Source organism: Schistocerca piceifrons, chromosome 3 (genome assembly GCF_021461385.2).
Source record: "Schistocerca piceifrons isolate TAMUIC-IGC-003096 chromosome 3, iqSchPice1.1, whole genome shotgun sequence".
NCBI classification, from domain to species: Eukaryota; Metazoa; Arthropoda; class Insecta; order Orthoptera; family Acrididae; genus Schistocerca; species Schistocerca piceifrons.
In genome coordinates, this window is record NC_060140.1 from 309890440 (window position 1) to 309909046 (window position 18607).

The 18607-nt window shown below is 43.2% G+C and overlaps 1 protein-coding gene across 3 annotated transcripts in view; it reads right to left on the reverse strand.

Annotated features, from left to right (window-relative positions):
• Positions 1-18607, reverse strand: part of LOC124789532 (sialin-like) — a 139417-nt gene that overhangs the window by 96546 nt on the left and 24264 nt on the right. For all 3 annotated transcript variants that reach the window (XR_007016129.1, XM_047256929.1, XM_047256927.1), the window contains exons 2-3: positions 12203-12414; positions 7495-7728 (exon numbers count right to left, since the gene is read on the reverse strand). Coding sequence is in view for 2 of the 3 variants with exons in the window: in XM_047256929.1 (XP_047112885.1) it covers positions 7495-7728; positions 12203-12414 (446 nt within the window). In the remaining variant the exon portion in view is untranslated. The remainder of the gene's footprint in view (positions 1-7494; positions 7729-12202; positions 12415-18607) is intronic.

The window sequence follows — 18607 nt, forward strand, 5'->3', positions numbered from 1 at the left end:
GCTGCACTACAACAGTGGTGGACTATGGAAATAAACAAGGAAATCCTACAGACAGTCTATTAGGCGATTCATTCCAGATTCTACTCCACATGCAGGCCAGACAAATAATGTGCATCAACTGCTCGAATGGGCATATTCGCGAGTTTCGCAGCCGTTGATGACGACACACTGCACATAGCTTGTTCAAGCCGCTTGCCGGACAATTTTCAGATATTCCTATCGCACCTACAACCGCGCCGCATACGGATCCCGAACAACGGTCTGATGTACCGTTCACTATTTCGCCTTGGTCATTGGCATGACCATCAACCAACGATACCAGTAACCATTATAGGGCTCAACCTAAATTGCCGCTGTTCAGCCAGGATCAACCCACGATCAACCCAGTATCTTGTTCGCAGTTGTCGAGATCATGCTCGCTACATACGTACATCAAGTGACGGTACTAAATTCCTGACGTTACTTACGCAGCTTGGTGACCACGCACTTGTGATCAATAACGTAATTCTATTGTCCCCTGTTCACAATAAATATCTGCTCTTCCCAAGCGCCTCCCCCAGATTCCGGTACAACAAATACAATAAGAGTTATTTACGACCAACACGGTCAGAATGCCTTCATTGCTTTGGCGCTGGTTACGCACATTAATTGACGGCTGTCCGATACCAGACCACACACTGTGAAACTATGGATTGTAAAACTCCCACCTCAAGTCCAGCTTGCGATGATTTCGCATGAACATGAATCAGTGTCACGCAAATCAAAGTTAGCAAACAGAATCTTTACGATTTTATAGCCTCTAAAAGTACAAATACTGTAGTAAACGTAGTAAACAACGCCTCCAAACGTAGATCACAGCAGCCGTGACACACCCGCCTCCTCCTACATCTAAGCTGGACCAAGCCCTCCCAGCTGAACGTGACATCAACTCCCGCCACAGGGGACGGTGACTTTCACGTCACCACACTCCTCCAAACATCTCCACATCTGACAGCCACATCCTGAAAGCTGACATGTCGCTACAGGAACTGTTTCCATTGTTCCACACTCAATACAGCGACACTTCATGGAACTATTGACAGCCATGCTTATACATAAAAGCGAGGCACAGCCCGCAGTAGGAGCAATGGGTCGTGAAAGCCTTTCAAGCTTTACATTTTCAGCAGCATCAGTCAACAATATTTTCTCTTCATCATGGTTTCTAACATGAGTACCGCACCTCCCAGTCTACTTTAAGCGTCGAATCTCTTTTATGCTATACGGCTCCATCTGGCGAATGACTCTTTCACTATTGTCTGTGGGGCAGAGTCTCACTTGTTATATCTCAGTCTCGGGGAACTGTCTACCTAAAACTTCCTTAATGCAGATGTCAGTGATCTGGTGCTTGGCACTGACTTCATTCATTATTTTCGACATTTACCAGATCTGACCCTTGGTACTCTGATGCATCAAGACAGTGGCCCCCTCCGACCAATGGATCTCAGTGTCGCAACCGAACCTATGAACGTCAACAAGAACTGTGAGAATGCATTGCATTCCTCGTTGAACTGCAACAACTTCAGCTGCTGCAGTATCTTGACACAAGACTGGAGTCATTACGCCTACAAGATAAAAACGACGCTATACATCACACAGTCCCCACTGAATCTTCAATTGTTCCAACGACCTCTCCACAGTTGTGAGTGTTATTTACGGTGTTATTTACACAATGTGCTATTTACAACAGCATGTTCCATAAGATTACCATCTTGTCACGTCGTCTTGCTCGTCACAGGCCACACAGATTACCATTAGGCAAGCTTTGTGCTGCCAAAATGGCAGTCGATAAACTTTTATAGGTTGGGGTCATGAGACGTGCTGATTGTTGATGGGCTTCTCCCATTATGTTGGTGCTGAAGAAACATGGGCCAGTGAGACTGTGCAGAGACTATAGGACTTAACGCTCACGCAGACGCTGTTATACTACATCGAACATACGGGATTTCACCGGTTCGCGCGGCTCCCCCAGTCGGAGGTCAAAGGAGAATCGACTGCCACAGCTTCTGTTGATATTTAGATCTGTTGAAAAATGGTTCAAATGGCTCTGAGCACTATGGGACTCAACATCTTAGGTCATAAGTCCCCTAGAACTTAGAACTACTTAAACCTAACTAACCTAAGGACATCACACACACCCATGCCCGAGGCAGGATTCGAACCTGCGACCGTAGCAGTCCCGCGGTTCCGGACTGCAAGATCTGTTGACCCAGGTGTCTGGCCTCCGTAGGAGGCAATCAACATCAGCAGTTTGAATCGACTTTGTGCAACGAAATTTGTAACCTTTACAGCATTTGTTGGTACCGCAACTCCACATAACAGCCACAAAGCAATGCTCTCGTTGAACGCAGCCATTTTATCTCGAAAGTTGCCCTCATGTGCTTTCGGGGTCAGTGGATTGAGGCCCTTCCCTCTATACTGTTGGCCATTCGCTCCATGCACAAGGACGACCTTGGTGCGTCACTAGCAGAGACCCTATACAGTGAAGAACTCGCTCTACTGGGGCACCATGAACATCGACTATGGACCTGCCTATCCATGTCGGAAGTGTCAGACAGCACATAGAACACCTCTGGGTGCCACTTCCACAGCCGCAAAACACTCTGAAACCTTCGTCCACAGGCGTTGACTGACCGTATTTTGTCATGCCTCGTGATAAATACCATTCGGCTGTCACTCCAGCCATCGTACACAGGTCCTCACAAGGTTCTTGAATGTGGAGCACTCACGTTTGACATTTTACTTCATGGCCAGCCTGAAATGGAACTTACGTGACAACAGTTTGATTGACAATGCACCAACTGCTTTGACCCACTCAGCCGTGACCACTGATACACAGTCGGATGTCACAGGTGCCAACAACCCCACATGCCTGAAAGCCCAACACTTTATACCAGATGATCTACACTTCAAACAAGTCGTTAACTTGCTGGCGGTCGAGGGGCGACCTGACAAACGAGAAACCGCCGAGAATGGACTCATGACTCCTCAATTCACGCGCTATTACAACCTACATAACGACATAGATATGGTCGCCATAATGTCTTGCCTATCATCCAATGGGTTCCTCACTATAATGGGCACTAGGACATCACACCAGATCACCTCTATTGCAACGGACCCCCACACTTCATAAGGGGCTCAAACCAGGTCTGGTCCAGCATATGACGTCTATTGGCATTCTTGTTACGGCCGCCCTCGTCACTCTCCACCCTATCCCTGTGACTACCACTTTCCACTATGGCGCTGAGGATGCTTCATCTCAACAATGGACCACGGGTGCCTTTCTCCCACGTGATATGGGGTGGGAAGGAGAGGGGGGTGGGGGGTTGGACTGGGCTCTATGGGGACGTCGTATCAGAGGAACCTCTTTGACTATCAACTGCTTCCTCGCTAAGCAGATCTTTGGAGAAATGACTCATTTCGCTCTATGGCTGCCCAGCAGTGTAACGTATCGGAAATAAAGTATGTTTTATCCAGCACCGTGTCGTTATTTATTGTCACCCTTATCTTATCTCAAGATATCATGAACAACTGTAGTACTGAGATTACAGACCTAGATTCTTTTTCCCGAAATATATTTGCGGCATTACCAATGAATATTACGGTATTTGACAAGTCTGTAGTCCTATCTGGTGGTCGTTTGCGTAACTAGTTGAAATACATAAGTTTAAGTTTTTGTAAATTATCATATTAAGATTTTGTTTACACGTGTGGAATCATTTGTCGCGAAAATATAGTAATGCAATGAAAACTTTTATATGGAAGAATCTTTGTAAACAACACTTATTTAGCGAGTCGTCAATAGGGCATTGTAACCTTTTAGAAATAAGTGTTTGTTCCGTGACAGACAGACTGCAGCAGGGAGGTGTCTAATTTCGAATACGAACGGAAGTGCGGTGGAGTGCTGACCAACTGTAAATGAGCAATATTTAGAGGACCGACTGTTTACGGAAAACACCCAGATAATTACTCGAGCTCTAGGAGATGTAATGAAATTACTCAAGTGTGCTATTGCTCACTGACGAAGCAGGAGGCGCTGGCAACATCCTATTACACCTGAGGTAACATTCTGAAGAATTACTGTGCATCTAGGACACAGTTAGTGTTATAGACTGATCACTCAGTAACTTCACACACATTAAATTAAGAATATGGTAAGTCAAATGAACTTTTAGATGTGTATTTGCCCATATGAAACACACTCTTACGCAAAAAAAAGGGATCACCAGGAAGGAACTGGTCGACTAGGCCGGAAATCTGTAGAAATTATGTACTTGTACGGACAAACAAATGATTACAGTTTCAGAAAAAATTGGATGATTCTATCAAAAGAGAAAGGGATTCATAAATTGAGCAAGTCAGTAACAAGTTAGTCCACTTCTGCCCCTTATGCAAGCAATTATTTGGCTTGACGTTGATTGCTGGGTTTGTTAGATATCCTATCGAGGGATATCGTACCAAATTCTGTCCAACGGCCGCGTTAGATCATTAAAATATCGATAAGGTTGAAGGGCCCTGCCCATAATGCTCTAAACGTTCAAAACTGGGAAGAGATCCGGTGGCCATGCTGGACAAGGTGGAGCTTGGCAAGCACGAAGACAAGCAGCAGGAGCTCTCACCGTGTAAAGGCTGACATTATCTTGCTGATATGTAAGCCCTGGATAGCTTGCCATGAAGGGCGCAGTACATCAACGATTTACCGCTGTGCTATAACTGCGCTGCAGATGACAGCCAAAGGAGTCCTGCTATGAAACGAAATGGCACCCCAGATCATCACTGCTGCTTGTCGGGACATATGACGGACGACAGTCAGGTTGGCATCCTACTGCTGTCCAGCGCGTCTCCAGACACGTCTTCGGCCTGGACTCTGATTGACTTGAGTAGAACTGTCTTAAAATGGTTCAAACGGCTCTCAGCACTATGGTACTTAACATCTGACGCCATCAGTCCCCAAGACTTAGAACTACTTAAACCTAACTAACCTAAGGACATCACACACATCCATACCCGCCGGACGTTGTGGCTGAGTGGGTCTAGGCGCTTCAGTCCGGAACCGCGCTGCTGCTAAGGTCGCAGGTTCGAATCCTGCCTCGGGCGTGGGTGTGTGTGATGTCCTTAGGTTGGTTAGGTTCGAGTAGTTCTAAGTCTAGGGGACTGATGACCTCATATGTTAAGTCCCATAGTGCTTAGAGCCATTTGACCCATTTGAACCAGATTCATGACCGAGGTAGGATTCGAAACTGCGACCGTAGTAGCAGCGCGGTTCCGGACTGAAGCGCCTAGAACCGCTCGGCCACAGCGGCCGGCAACTGTCTTCAGTGAAGAGTTGCACTTCGAACTGAGCCCTGATGACCATCGATGACCATTTCTCCATAGTTTCCCCTACTGCCTGGCCAGTATACAGAGTGCGAGTCGTATACTCTCTCATGACTGGCTGCAGCGCTGATAAACTTCAAGTAAAGGAAATGGTAACTGGTTCATTTAGGACATTGTTGTGCTAGGAACTATAGTGTCAAGAGAAACGGAGAAACCTTTATGAAGATAAAAATAACGTTGTTGAAGTGGCTTGATTCTGAAAAGAAAAATGAAATCTTGTCATGGAACGATGTTTCTATTGGAAGACGGGTTGAAATGGGTATCTGAATTCTGTAACTAGAGCTTGGTTAAATAAATAAAAAAAAGATCAAATGGTTTCAATCAGTCTATAAAAGTATCAGTTTGTGACATTTTCTTCAAGCACCTTTTCATTTGGCCTCATGAGGCTGAAGGAATCACATTCCGCACTTTCTATCCGAGACATTTTGAATTACTGGAAATCGAGCGTGGGACCTCTCCGTTTCGTGTCGGCCGAACTGACCACAAGACCACACAGGCAACTGCACCAGTATAAGTATGCTCTTCGGAGTCTGACGTGGTTATTGGTGGACTAAGGCTGTTTTCATTATTAGAAACAAAGTGATTGAATTATCCGTGTTACTGAGAGAACAGTTTTCACAGAAACAGATAAGTACTGAAAGGGAGGGGGAATCGCAAATGCTCAGAACCACCAAAGAATTATATTTAATGTACCACAACTGGCAAAATTGTTAGAATTATGGGAATATCAAGTAATATACCCCACGCATTCTTGATTCGCAAACAACAATACAACTATTAAGCGATCGCCTATTGACACCTAATCCAGCAGCTAGCGACCTTCTTCACGATCTCCATTCGTTTTGTAATAAAATTTTAATTTTCCTGTCCTCACAGTGAGTACTACAGTTCAGATATCGCTGGTTTGGATGCCTTATTAACGTTTCTCATTGTCCATTAAACGGTGTTATAAAAATGCTTCGTAACCACACATGCTCAACGGAATATGCACAAGAAGTACAAAATGTTTTTCAATGGTGGATTATGCTGTAATTGTTGTGACTTGGCAAGACAGCCAAGCCACTATGACGGGTAGCCGAAAGGCACGCGTTTAGCTCACGCAGGCTGGCGTGAGGTCTGGAACAGGTCAAGGTCTTAAAGTAGCAAAAATAGTACGTAGCTTCTGTAATACTTAACTTTAATCCATAATTGGTGAACATCTGTCTGACGGTACATGCATCACAAGATAAATAGCAATTGATAATGGCGCATTGCTAGGTCGTAGCAAATGACGTAGCTGAAGGCTATGCTAACTATCGTCTCGGCAAATGAGAGCGTAATTTGTCAGTGAACCATCTCTAGCAAAGTCGGCTGTACAACTGGGGCGAGTGCTAGGAAGTCTCTCTAGACCTGCCGTGTGGCGGCGCTCGGTCTGCAATCACTGACAGTGGCGACACGCGGGTCCGACGTATACTAACGGACCGCGGCCGATTTAAAGGCTACCATCTAGCAAGTGTGGTGTCTGGCGGTGACACCACAGTAATATCATACTTTATATATGGCTACGTAATTGCACCTACGATAGTAACTTGCACCCGGAAAGTGTTGGGTGGTGTGGCCAATAGGCAATGAACTAACAGAAGCAGAAATCTTATTGTTCAGTTATTACATTGCTGTTACAGACTTCATTGTCATCTTTGTTAAATAAGATCCTCGACGTTTTTCGTATCACGCCCTTGTTCCAATTTGTCACTGATTAGCACCTCTTGATAACTGACATAAAAGTATTTGTTGGTGTGGATAATCTAGCTGGTAAGAAAAAAATTCTCATCAGCTGTGTGGCCGTAACATTATGTAGTATCAAATATTAAGCTTTATTTGTATCTTTGGTAATAATAATTAACACAGATTTTACGCTTTTCCAAGGAATATTTTACGGTGCTGAAAATTTTTTTCTGCCAACATACGTTTGTTACTGTTTTATCCAACTTATTTATAACTGTGTTAAGGCTATTCAAAGCTCTTGACTTTATCAGTATCAACATTCAAAGCATTAGGTACTGATGATGTATACAAAGAAGAAGAAAAAAGTGTAGGTACCTGAGCTAGTCCCTGGAGGACTCTGTTGGTAAACAGAACGTAGTAGCCAGCCCACGCAGACAGTGGTGTCAGAACAGTCAGAATAGATGAGACGAGAATGCCGAACAACAGGACGACTTTACCACCGAAGCGATCAGCAAGCACGCCGCCTGGGATATGCCCTACCGTATAACCGTAGTAGAAGCCTGCGAGGATCTCTCCTTGCATATACATGTCCCAGACGAACTCCCCTTCCTGCAATAGCGATACAATATAAAAGTTGATTTTCTGAAAAGTTTATTTGGTAATATACATTAAAAAATTACAGCTAGTATATCGTACACGTAATACACATAGAATGAAGTTATGTCATTTAGGATATCGTAAGTATGTGGGTTGATTCTGAATGATGGTCAGTGGGATTTCATACTCAACTTATAGTTCATCACCAAAGAAGTTGCCGATTTTTTAAGGATTCCGGGAGTTTAACGGTTATCAACTTTTCCAAAAGAAAATACTCGTGGAATTGAAATCTGGAAGTGTGGAATCCGGGAAACGATGCTATGCTTCAAATACAAGCTTATCAAATCAACAATGGATTTAACAAACGTGTGAAGAAGTACGAAGCCCCTTCAGAGGACGTGCCTTCATAAAATAATGAGCAATACCACAAAACTGTAAGACCCACTGATAACAACGATATGCTCACCTCAAATACACTAACGGAAAAAAATCGCAGCACTAAATAATAATTAATGTAGATTGACGAAATTTTGGGAATACGTTTGTGTAGGTAACATATTTAAGTAATTACTATTGCAAATGTGATTCTTCAGTTTCTCCCGGCGTATTTGTTGCTCGAACAGTCCATGGGTGTACTGCCGGTTCATAGTGTCCAACGGGCACAAAATTTCGGCGATCAGAGATGTCGCCATCGTCAGGTGCGCTGTCTGATCGCCGAAACATTGTGCCCGTTGGACACTATGAACCGGCAGTGGACCCGTGGACTGTTCGAGCACTATTGCAAATATTATATGCTGGTACATTAATAACCGGTATAACCACCAGAATGTTGAAAGCAAGCGTATAAACGTACATGCATTGTGTTGTACGGTTGCCGGATGTCAGTTTGAGGGATGGAGTTCCATGCGTGTTGCACTTCGTCGGTCAATACAGGAACGGTTAACGCCGGTTGTAGATGACGTTGGAGTTTTCATCCGATGATGTCCCATATGTGCTCGATTGGAAACTGTTCTGGTGATCGAGCAGGCCGAGGCAAGATGTCGACACTCTGAGAACATGTTGGGTTACAACAGCGGCATGTGGGTGAACGTTATCCTGTTGGAAAACACCCCTTGGAATGCTGTTCATGAATGGCAGCACAACAAGTCTATTCACCAGACTGACGTAGAAATTTGGAGTTAGGGTGCATGGGACAACCACGAGAGTGCCCCTGCCATTGTTGCCGTCATACGAAGTCGCACCCAAGATCATAACTCCAGGTGTGGGTCCAGTACGTATAGCATGCAAAGAGGTTGGTTGCAGACCCTCAACTGGCCTCCAACACCCGTCCTTCACCCGGGACCGAGGCAGAACCAGCTTTCATCAGAAAACACAACAGACTTCCACCTTGCTCTCCAATGCGCTCTCGCTTGACACCACCGAAATCGCAAATGGCAGTGGTTCGGGGTCAGTGGAATACACACTACTCGATGTCTGGCTCGGAGCTGTCCTTGAAGTAACCGATTTGTTCGGTTCACTGTTAGTTGTGTCACTGTGGTACCACTCGCTGCTCAGTTTGCTGCTGCAGATATAGTACGATGCGCCAGAGCCACACGCTAATGACGAACATCTCCCTCTCGGTCGTGCCACGCGGCCGTCCGTAGCCCAGTCTTCTGCGACTGTACATTTTCGCGACAACTGCTATCAGCAATCGTGTACAGTGGTCACATTCATGCCAAGTCTTTTTACGGTGTCAAAGGATAAACATTTAACTCCGCGTAGTCCCATTACACGACCTCTCTCAAACTGAGTGAGGTGTTGATCTACATCTACATCTACATACATACTTCGCAATCCACCATACGGTGCGTGGCGGAGGGTATCTCGTACCACAACTAGCATCTTCTCTCCCTGTTCCACTCCCAAACAGAACGAGGGAAAAATGACTGCCTATATGCCTCTGTACTAGCCCTAATCTCTCTTATCTTATCTTTGTGGTCTTTCCGCGAAATGTAAGTTGGCGGCAGTAAAATTGTACTGCAGTCAGCCTCAAATGCTGGTTATCTAAATTTCCTCAGTAGCGATTCACGAAAAGAACGCCTCCTTTCCTCTAGAGACTCCCACCCGAGTTCCTGAAGCATTTCCGTAACACACGCGTGATGATCAAACCTACCAGTAACAAATCTAGCAGCCTGCCTCTGAATTGCTTCTATTTCCTCCCTCAATCCGACCTGATAGGTATTCCAAACGCTCGAGCAGTACTCAAGAATAGGTCATATTAGTGTTTTATAAGCGGTCTCCTTTACAGATGAACCACATCTTCCCAAAATTCTACCAATGAACCGAAGACGACTATCCGCCTTCCTCACAACTGCCATTGCATGCTTGTCCCACTTCATATCTCTCTGCAATGTTACGCCCAAATATTTAATCGACGTGACTGTGTCAAGCGCTACACTACTAATGGAGTATTCAAACATTACAGGATTCTTTTTCCTATTTATCTGCATTAATTTACATTTATCTATATTTAGAGTTAGCTGCCATTCTTTACACCAATCACAAATCCTGTCTAAGTCATCTTGTATCCTCCTACAGTCACTCAACGACGACACCTTCCCGTACACCACAGCATCATCAGCAAACACCCGCACATTGCTATCCACCCTATCCAAAAGATCACTTAAGTAGATAGAAAACAACAGCGGACCTACCACACTTCTCTGGGGCACTCCAGATGATACCCTCACCTCCGATGAACACTCACCATCGAGGACAACGTACTGGGTTCTATTACTTAAGAAGTCTTCGAGCCACTTACATACTTGGGATCCAATCCCATATGCTCGTACCTTAGTTAGGAGTCTGCAGTGGCGCACCGAGCCAAACGCTTTCCGGAAGTCAAGAAATATGGCATCCGTCTGATACCCTTCATCCATGGTTCTCTATCGCCTTGAAGGTATTCTTGACTAAAATCAATTCATCACGTCCAATCTCAAACATAACCCAATGTGTATTTAAGGCAAACTTGATTTGCCTGTTAGGCAGCTGGGGCGAAATTTGAACAGATATCATCTTTCAGATATAGAAACACGCCTACCAACCTTCGTTTAAGTCCCATAACTTCTTCTTAGTGTTACGATTTCTTTCCCGTTAATGTATCACCTTTTTGGATAGACACGTACGAATGCTCAATACACTTCTAAATACATTTTTCTGTCTGAAACAATGTAAAGTAAAACAGTCAGACCACAATGTTTTCATTGGTCGGCAGTCCATGTGTTATACTTCGTACATCACTGAAGTCTATTCTTTGCATTCACATCGCTCATTACACTTCTTGCAATTGCATCTGTACCACAAAAGCTTTGTCTAGGCAGATCCTGTCTCAATGTTTCCGTTGACATCGTGACATGAACTGATTCAAGCCAGTATTCACAACCGTCATACGGATCCTTTAATTACAGGTGACATTTCTTGTTAAAGTCCTATTCGTATGAGTAAAGTTAGTTTTGAATCGTGGGCTCCATATGGTTCCCAAGTTGTGCAGCGACCGTAAACCATAAAATTACCAAATAAGCTGCTTATTCGGTAATTTTAAATTTAGTTTATCTTTCACAATTGGGTTTAGGGAACGAAAATATTCAGGAATATTCGTGAATCGTGAATTGATATAGTTACAAAAGACAAAGCAAGTTTACAAATACTCCTAAATTTGAAGGTGTTGCCACGGACTGACTTATCAAACAGATAGAAAAAAAATTGTGCTCAAAAGACGTCTGCAAGGTTCAACATGTAGTTCAACAGAATACCACACGATCAAAGGCATACCAGCGATTCCCGCTGCTTGTTTCAAAAATTCATGCAAAAATTTATCTTAGCTGTGAATAAGCTTTCCGTTAATCAAGGCTTTATTAGACACAGTCTCAGGCGGAAAACGTGTTGCATGCTCATGGAAAGGCATGTCCGCACAGAACAAAGTTCCGTATAGCCACCACACCACAATTTCCATCACGTCACTGCCACAAGGCAGGTATGAAGCTCATGATACCTGTACATTCAAATAAGTTCTTACGCAATAATCTTTCCAACTTACCGACATTTACCAGGAGCAGATCGTCACCCATTTCCGTTATACAGCTTTGCTTCATCAAAATAGCATTACAATCTACATCTTGTCATACGTAATTGTTGTTGGCCTCCATGTAGAACTTTTATTTATTTTTTATCACTATCTACATTTTATTTAATTACTCTCTTAAACTTTAAAGGACATACAAGTGAAAGACCTCAGTCTAGTGGGGACACAAATGATCATTATCAATATGAGTATAAACTAATCGTTGCAGTCAGCCGTTGTTCATGGTGACGATGATAATGGTAGTTGTTGAAAACTCAAAGAAATGACCCTACGTTGAAATCGCAAGAAATTAATGGTCCTTAGAGCCCACTGCTAGATTCGTTCGGCCGCCTGAAACACGGTATGTTTACGTTGGACGCAACTCGCCTTGCGCCCGCCAGGACCCTCGAGCACCAGCTCACCCGGGCAGGAGTCAGGGTCGCGGACCAGCTGGGTCCCTTCAGCGGCCTCTCTCTCCCGCAGCGCTGTCCCATTGACCATGTCGACGATTGCCACCGAGATGTTGACGCGCGTCGCGTAGCTGATGGCCAGGCCAAGAGTGTTCAGCAGCAGCATCGTGTAGCGCGTCTTCCAGAAGCCTACGGAATAAAAGGAGTGGTCTTCATCTTCGTCTTATCTGAGTTCGCTAATTTATTAGTTAGTTAGTTAGCCACATATCCCATAGGTTATCTATACCATGTGGAACGAGTCAGATTACGGATATATGTACATGATTAGTGTTAACTTTAATGAGCATATTATTTTTTATTACTACTCATGCTGTTACACTTTAAAACTACACTCATGCTCACAAATTAGGGATAATGCTGATACATGATGAAACAACGCTCTAGTGGGCGGTTTGCTGATTTAAATCACCTCGGGGTATGACCATGCAATGAATTTGACTTGCGGTCGTCGCACGGTGGCGCTGGCAGCAGTCCACATACACAGAGGTGTATTGGTGCATGTCAGAATACGGTGCAGCGAGTAAGTTTGCAGACGTTTTCAGACGTGCTAATGGTGCCTGTGTGTTGAAAATGGATCAACACACATTGATGGCGTTATGAGGGGTAGAATACTACGACGACTGGAGGCTGGTCAAACACAGCAGGTCCATGTGCCACAGAGTGTGATCTCAAGATTATGGTAACGATTCCAGCAGACAGGAAACGTGTCCAGGCGCTACAGTACGGGACGTTCACAGTGTACAACACCATAAGAAGACCAATATCTCATCATCAGTGCCTTCAGACGGCCACGGAGTACTGCAGGTAGCGTAGCTCGGGCCCTTACCGCAGCCACTGGAACAGTTGTCTCCAGACACACAGTCTACAGACGACTGAACAGATATGGTTTATTCGCCTGGAGACGTGCAAGGTGCATTACACTGACCCAGATACCAACCCCTTAATGTCCTTGAAAGGGACCTGTATGGAGATCGTGGTTTGATGGTATGAGGTGGGATTTTGATTGGTGCACGTACACCCCTGCATGTCTTTAACAGAGGAAATGTAACAATTCAGTTGCATCGGGACGTCATTTTGAACCAGTATGTCCACCTTTTCAGGGGTGCAGTGGGTCCCACCTTCATCCTGATGGATGATACAGCACGGCCCCACCGAGCTGCCATCGTGGAGGAGTACCTTGAAACAGAAGATATCAGGCGAACGCAGTGGCCTGCCTGTTCTCCAGACCTAAACCCCATCGAGCACGTCTGGGATGCTCTCGGTCGACGAGTCGCTGCATGTCTTCAAACCCCTAGGATACTTCAGGAGCTCCGGCAGGCACTGGTGCAAGAATGGGAGGCTATACCCCAGCTGAAGCTCGACCACCTAATCCTGAGTATGCCAACCCGTTGTGTGGCCTGTGTACGTGTGCATGGTGATCATATTATCATACTGATTTCGGGGTACATGCGCAGGAAACAGTGGCGTTTCGGGACGGTTTTCTCAACTTATCACCAATACCGTGGACTTACAGATCTGTGTCGTGTGTGTTCCCAATGTGCCTATGCTATTAGCGCCAGTTTTGTGTAGTGCCACGTTATGTGCACCATATTCTGCAATTATCCTTAATTTATTAGCATGAATATAGTTTGTTTTATAGGCTACCAGTCTTTAAATAAAAATTCACTCATTTCATCCATGGAATAGTAGGAATTGTCCAGGGTTGTTAGATTCAATTTAAAACTTTCTTCGCTTCCTATCAGACGGATTATGTTATTGGGCAAGTAATCACTTTTGTTGCTGCATATTGAACTCTTTTCTGAACTAACGACAACTTCAGCAATTGGTAATAAACATCATCTTTTCCTCTAGTCTTGTAGTCATCGACATCACTATCTTTCTGAAATGGTGATGGATTATTTATGATGAATTTCATCAGTGAACGTATGTCTTGCGATGGTGTAGTTAAAATGCATAAGCTCTTGAACCAAATCCTAAATGATGATCACAGACGAATACCACATATTATTCTTATTTGTCGATTTTGTGCAATCAGTACCCTCTTTCTAAGTGATGAGTGACTCCAGAAAATTACTCCATAAGACATTGTTAAGTGTATATTTGCAAAATATGTCTGGCGGTTGCTTTATATGTTTCTTGGACCAGCAGTTATGCGAATTGGAAAAATAGCTCAACTTAATTATTAAATGAGCTCAGTAATACGCTTCTCACGTATTAAATACTCGTCTACCCTGTTTACTGACTCCCGTTCAGCTGTTTGTATCGCTCTCTTAGATGTGCAGAACTGTGAATGGTGTATTATCTCAAAATTTAGAAAGAGTCCACTTTCAGAGAACCACAACTCTTCGAAAAACTTCATTAAAGGTTGAGTCTAGGTGCACAACTGCGCTCTTTTATACACTCTAAGACAAAAGAAATGGCACATCACGAAGGAATTATCCTAATGGAACGGAAAACACCACGTTGTGCAGACAAAAAAAGATTACAATTTCAGCGAAACTGGATGAATCATTCAAGGGAAAACCAATCACAAATTGAACAAGTTAATAACGCGTTGGTCCAATCTGGCCCTTACGGAAGCAAATGTTCGGTTCAAATTGACTGACAGAATTGTTGGATGTCCTCCTGAGGAATATCGTGCCAAATTATGCCCAACTGGCGCGTTAGATCGTCTAAATTCCAAGTTAATTGAAGGGCTCTGCCCATAATGCTTCAAACGTGCTCAGTTGAGGAGAGATCCGGCGACATTGCTGGCCAAGGTAGGGTTCGACAAGCACGAAGGCAACCAGTAGTTAGTCAAACCCTACCTTGGCCATCAATGTCGCCAGATCTCTCCCCAACCAACTCGAGATTTTGACAATCTAACACGCTAGATGGACAGAATTTGGCACGATATTATCCTTCACGAGGACATCCAACAACTCTATCAATCAACTCCAAGCCGTATAATTGCGTATCAACGCGTTATTGTCTTTCTCCGTTTGTGAAGCTCTTTCTCTTGAATAAATCATCCAATTTTTCTGAAACTGTAATCATTTTTTTGTCTGCACATGTACATCACATCTACTGATTTTCGTCCCATTCGAATAATTCCTTCATGGTGCATCTTTCTTTTCTTTTTTTCCTTTGCCTTAGAGTGTATTTTGATGCAAGCAAAGTGGTTATCAAAGTTGTGAACTCTTTAAAAGTAAAGCTTTGCACACTCAACTGTTAAGAATAATTTTTGTAGACATGGGTTCGCTCTATCAAAATCTCCCTTACCACACAGAGGCCAGATGCACTCCGAAGGAAAGGTATTGACAAGGGTTCTCGAACTAAAAGCAAAATTGTTAATGTTCTTACAATATTCTAAATCTGAATTTCGAATAATTTTTGTGAACCTGTTTAGCGATTAAAATTAACCTTTCTATCTGATCTATTTAATCATCTAATTATTTTAAACAACAGCCGCCGAGGGAGACAAAACGTAACGGTCGAAGATAAAATCATAGGATTCCACGCAAAACTTCGTCTGTGATCCACATTTTTATAAAAGATAATGTCTGAGTCTTTCCCTTGCTTTCAGAATATTGTCGAAGACATTGCAACGGACGAATCTGTGGCAGTAAGTTCGCACAGTCCTTGCGTGACACAGAGCCTGCACAATTTTGAAGAGAAGCTATTATGTTAATTTCCAGAGCTGAATTCTTAAACTGACAACGGGCATAGATGGATAATAAATCATTTCTGGATATCCTAGCACAACTGATTGATCTGAGAAGAGGACGGAAGGAACACTTACAATTTTTGCTGCATGCTTAAAATGGAACTTTTCGAGAAAGATTGACGCCTTCTGGATGATAAGAAAATAAGAATATCTACAGCTAGCAATGGAAGTTTTGAAATTATTAGGGTCATCTGCCACTTCCTGCCTATGCGAAGCAGCGTTCCCTTCAGTGGTGAACATGATGCACATGGAGTCTATGGCGTTAAGTACACGATAGAAGGCCAGCTGCTAAACAAACAAGAAATGAGCCTAGCGCTGACTGCCGGTAACGGACAACATATCAGCAGTGTTACAGCTGACAGCATTCGTAGATCTTCGTTCACCGCTACGCTGTTGTATTATTGTGGAAAAAATCGTGTCAGCAGAATGGTCTCATTATTGGATTAATGTCTAAATAGAGTGGGATAATAAGATATAAAAATAGAGTCACGTATCAATGATCTGGAATTTAAGTGTATAAAAATCTTTTTACACTTCGTGACGTACAGTATACTGTATTATAGTCGAATTTACTGTGAATCTTTATGGGGCAATGGACGATAAATGGTTTCACAAATAACATTCGTGACCCTAAACGTTAGAGTTGTTATGTTAGAGTCTTCACTATCCAGATAATTACGGAACAGTCATTGTATGACGTGGGTAAGAAGGAGGAACAATACTACGCACACTTTTATTTTCTTTCTTCGAAATTGAATAGAATATTTCTTGCTCGTGATGGGACTCGACTCCCACAACACCAAGAAGGATCAACTATCGCTCTCACCTTGTATCACTCCTGCCTTCACAGATGCATAAATCACGGGCTTAGGAAGCCAGTCCTGCGAGAGGAAGACAGGGATTTTTTTCCCCGAACCGCAGAGCTCCGAACTCTCTCATATGTATACTATTGTGGCGGATTGGGTTGATTTGGGGGAAGAGACCAAACAGCGAGGTAATCGGTCTCGTCGGATTAGGGAAGAATGGCGAAGGAAGTCGGCCGTGACTGTCAAAGGAACCATCCCGGCATTTGCCTGAAGCGATTTAGGGAAATCACGGAAAACCTAAATCAAGATGGACGGACGCGGGATTGAACCGTCGGCTTCCCTAATGCGAGTCCAGTGTGCTAACCACTGTGCCACCTCACTCGATGTGTGGCGGACTAGCTCGTTAAAGTAATTCAGGAACATCACGGAACTGCTTGCGAACACCTAGGAACTGTAACACACTAAGTAATGCACAACTTATTTTACCGAAATTTAGTAATATGGATTCATTCAAAATGAACATCGCCATTTATTACGTGAACTTGCATCTTTATCCATTGCTAGGTAGGTCGCTAAAATAACTATTCACTTTGCTGTTCACAAGTCATTCATTGATGCGTTTCTTGCACTGTCCACCATCAGTAATGGCAAGGGAGAATACAAGGTAATAACCAAAAATGTAATTAGCAACACGTAACTCAGAGCAAACTTTACTGATGATGTTACATGAAGTACAGTAGTAGACATACCAAAAATAAGAACAAGATCTTCATTCAGAGTATGGAGTCATATGTATCGCGCATTAGTATGTGAAATTAACTGATAACAAGATGACGCTACAAAACTTACATGATTCCACTTGCCACCTGGTGATATGAATTTGTAGGGACAGTGGCGGTGTATTGTACCCATAGAATTAGTGGAACAACCTTACATTAAAATAAATAATAAAAGAAAAATCTAAATATAATAAAAGACAATATGCACAGTAAACAGGACAGTTTTACAAAAAATAACTGATAGGAGCGACCGTCAGGCGGCGAAACTGAGTTGGAAAAAACGAAGCCACATTAGTAGTAAATAGTAAAAAACAAATCACTCGTAATGCACTTTTCATACAAAAATCAAATTATAAGATAAAATAGCTAATATGACTGACGGTATAGAACCACAAAGCACGACAGTACATGGGCATATTTACGATGAGGGGATGTTATTGTATTTTGTAGGTGGTGCCACTTCGACTAAATACTCATATGAGGTGCGTGAGCAAATTTATAGAAGTAATTGGCTCAGGAGTCTGTGTGTGTATTTACAATCATTTCAAAGTATCGTTACAATACGGAGCGGAAATAAGGTACAATGTATAAAGCAATGAGAAAAACAAGTTTGTTTGTGTGGCCATCCTCTGCAGCACGCATATAAATACTTTTTTTGTAAATAAAACTGCCTTTCCTGCTGCCACTTAATTTATTGATCTCATACGCGTTTCGCCTTTTCCTTGTTCTAAGGCATCATCAGTGGGATCTATAACGATACAGTTTTGTTAGTTTTAGATTATTAAACTGTTCACGTCGCGATTTTTTTATGTGAAAAAGCAATTACTTACGATTTGCTGATCTGCGTTGCCTCACATCTGGTCTGTAGGTCGCAATACCACTTTATTATTGTCATATAAGGACAACAATGCGTTCTGACCTTCTTCACACTGTTCACCATGTTTCTCTTTGTTTTTTGTGGTGTACTATTCTTCTTTTGCCACTCAATATAACTATTTAGTCGGACACTGTTTTTCACAACGTAAATATTG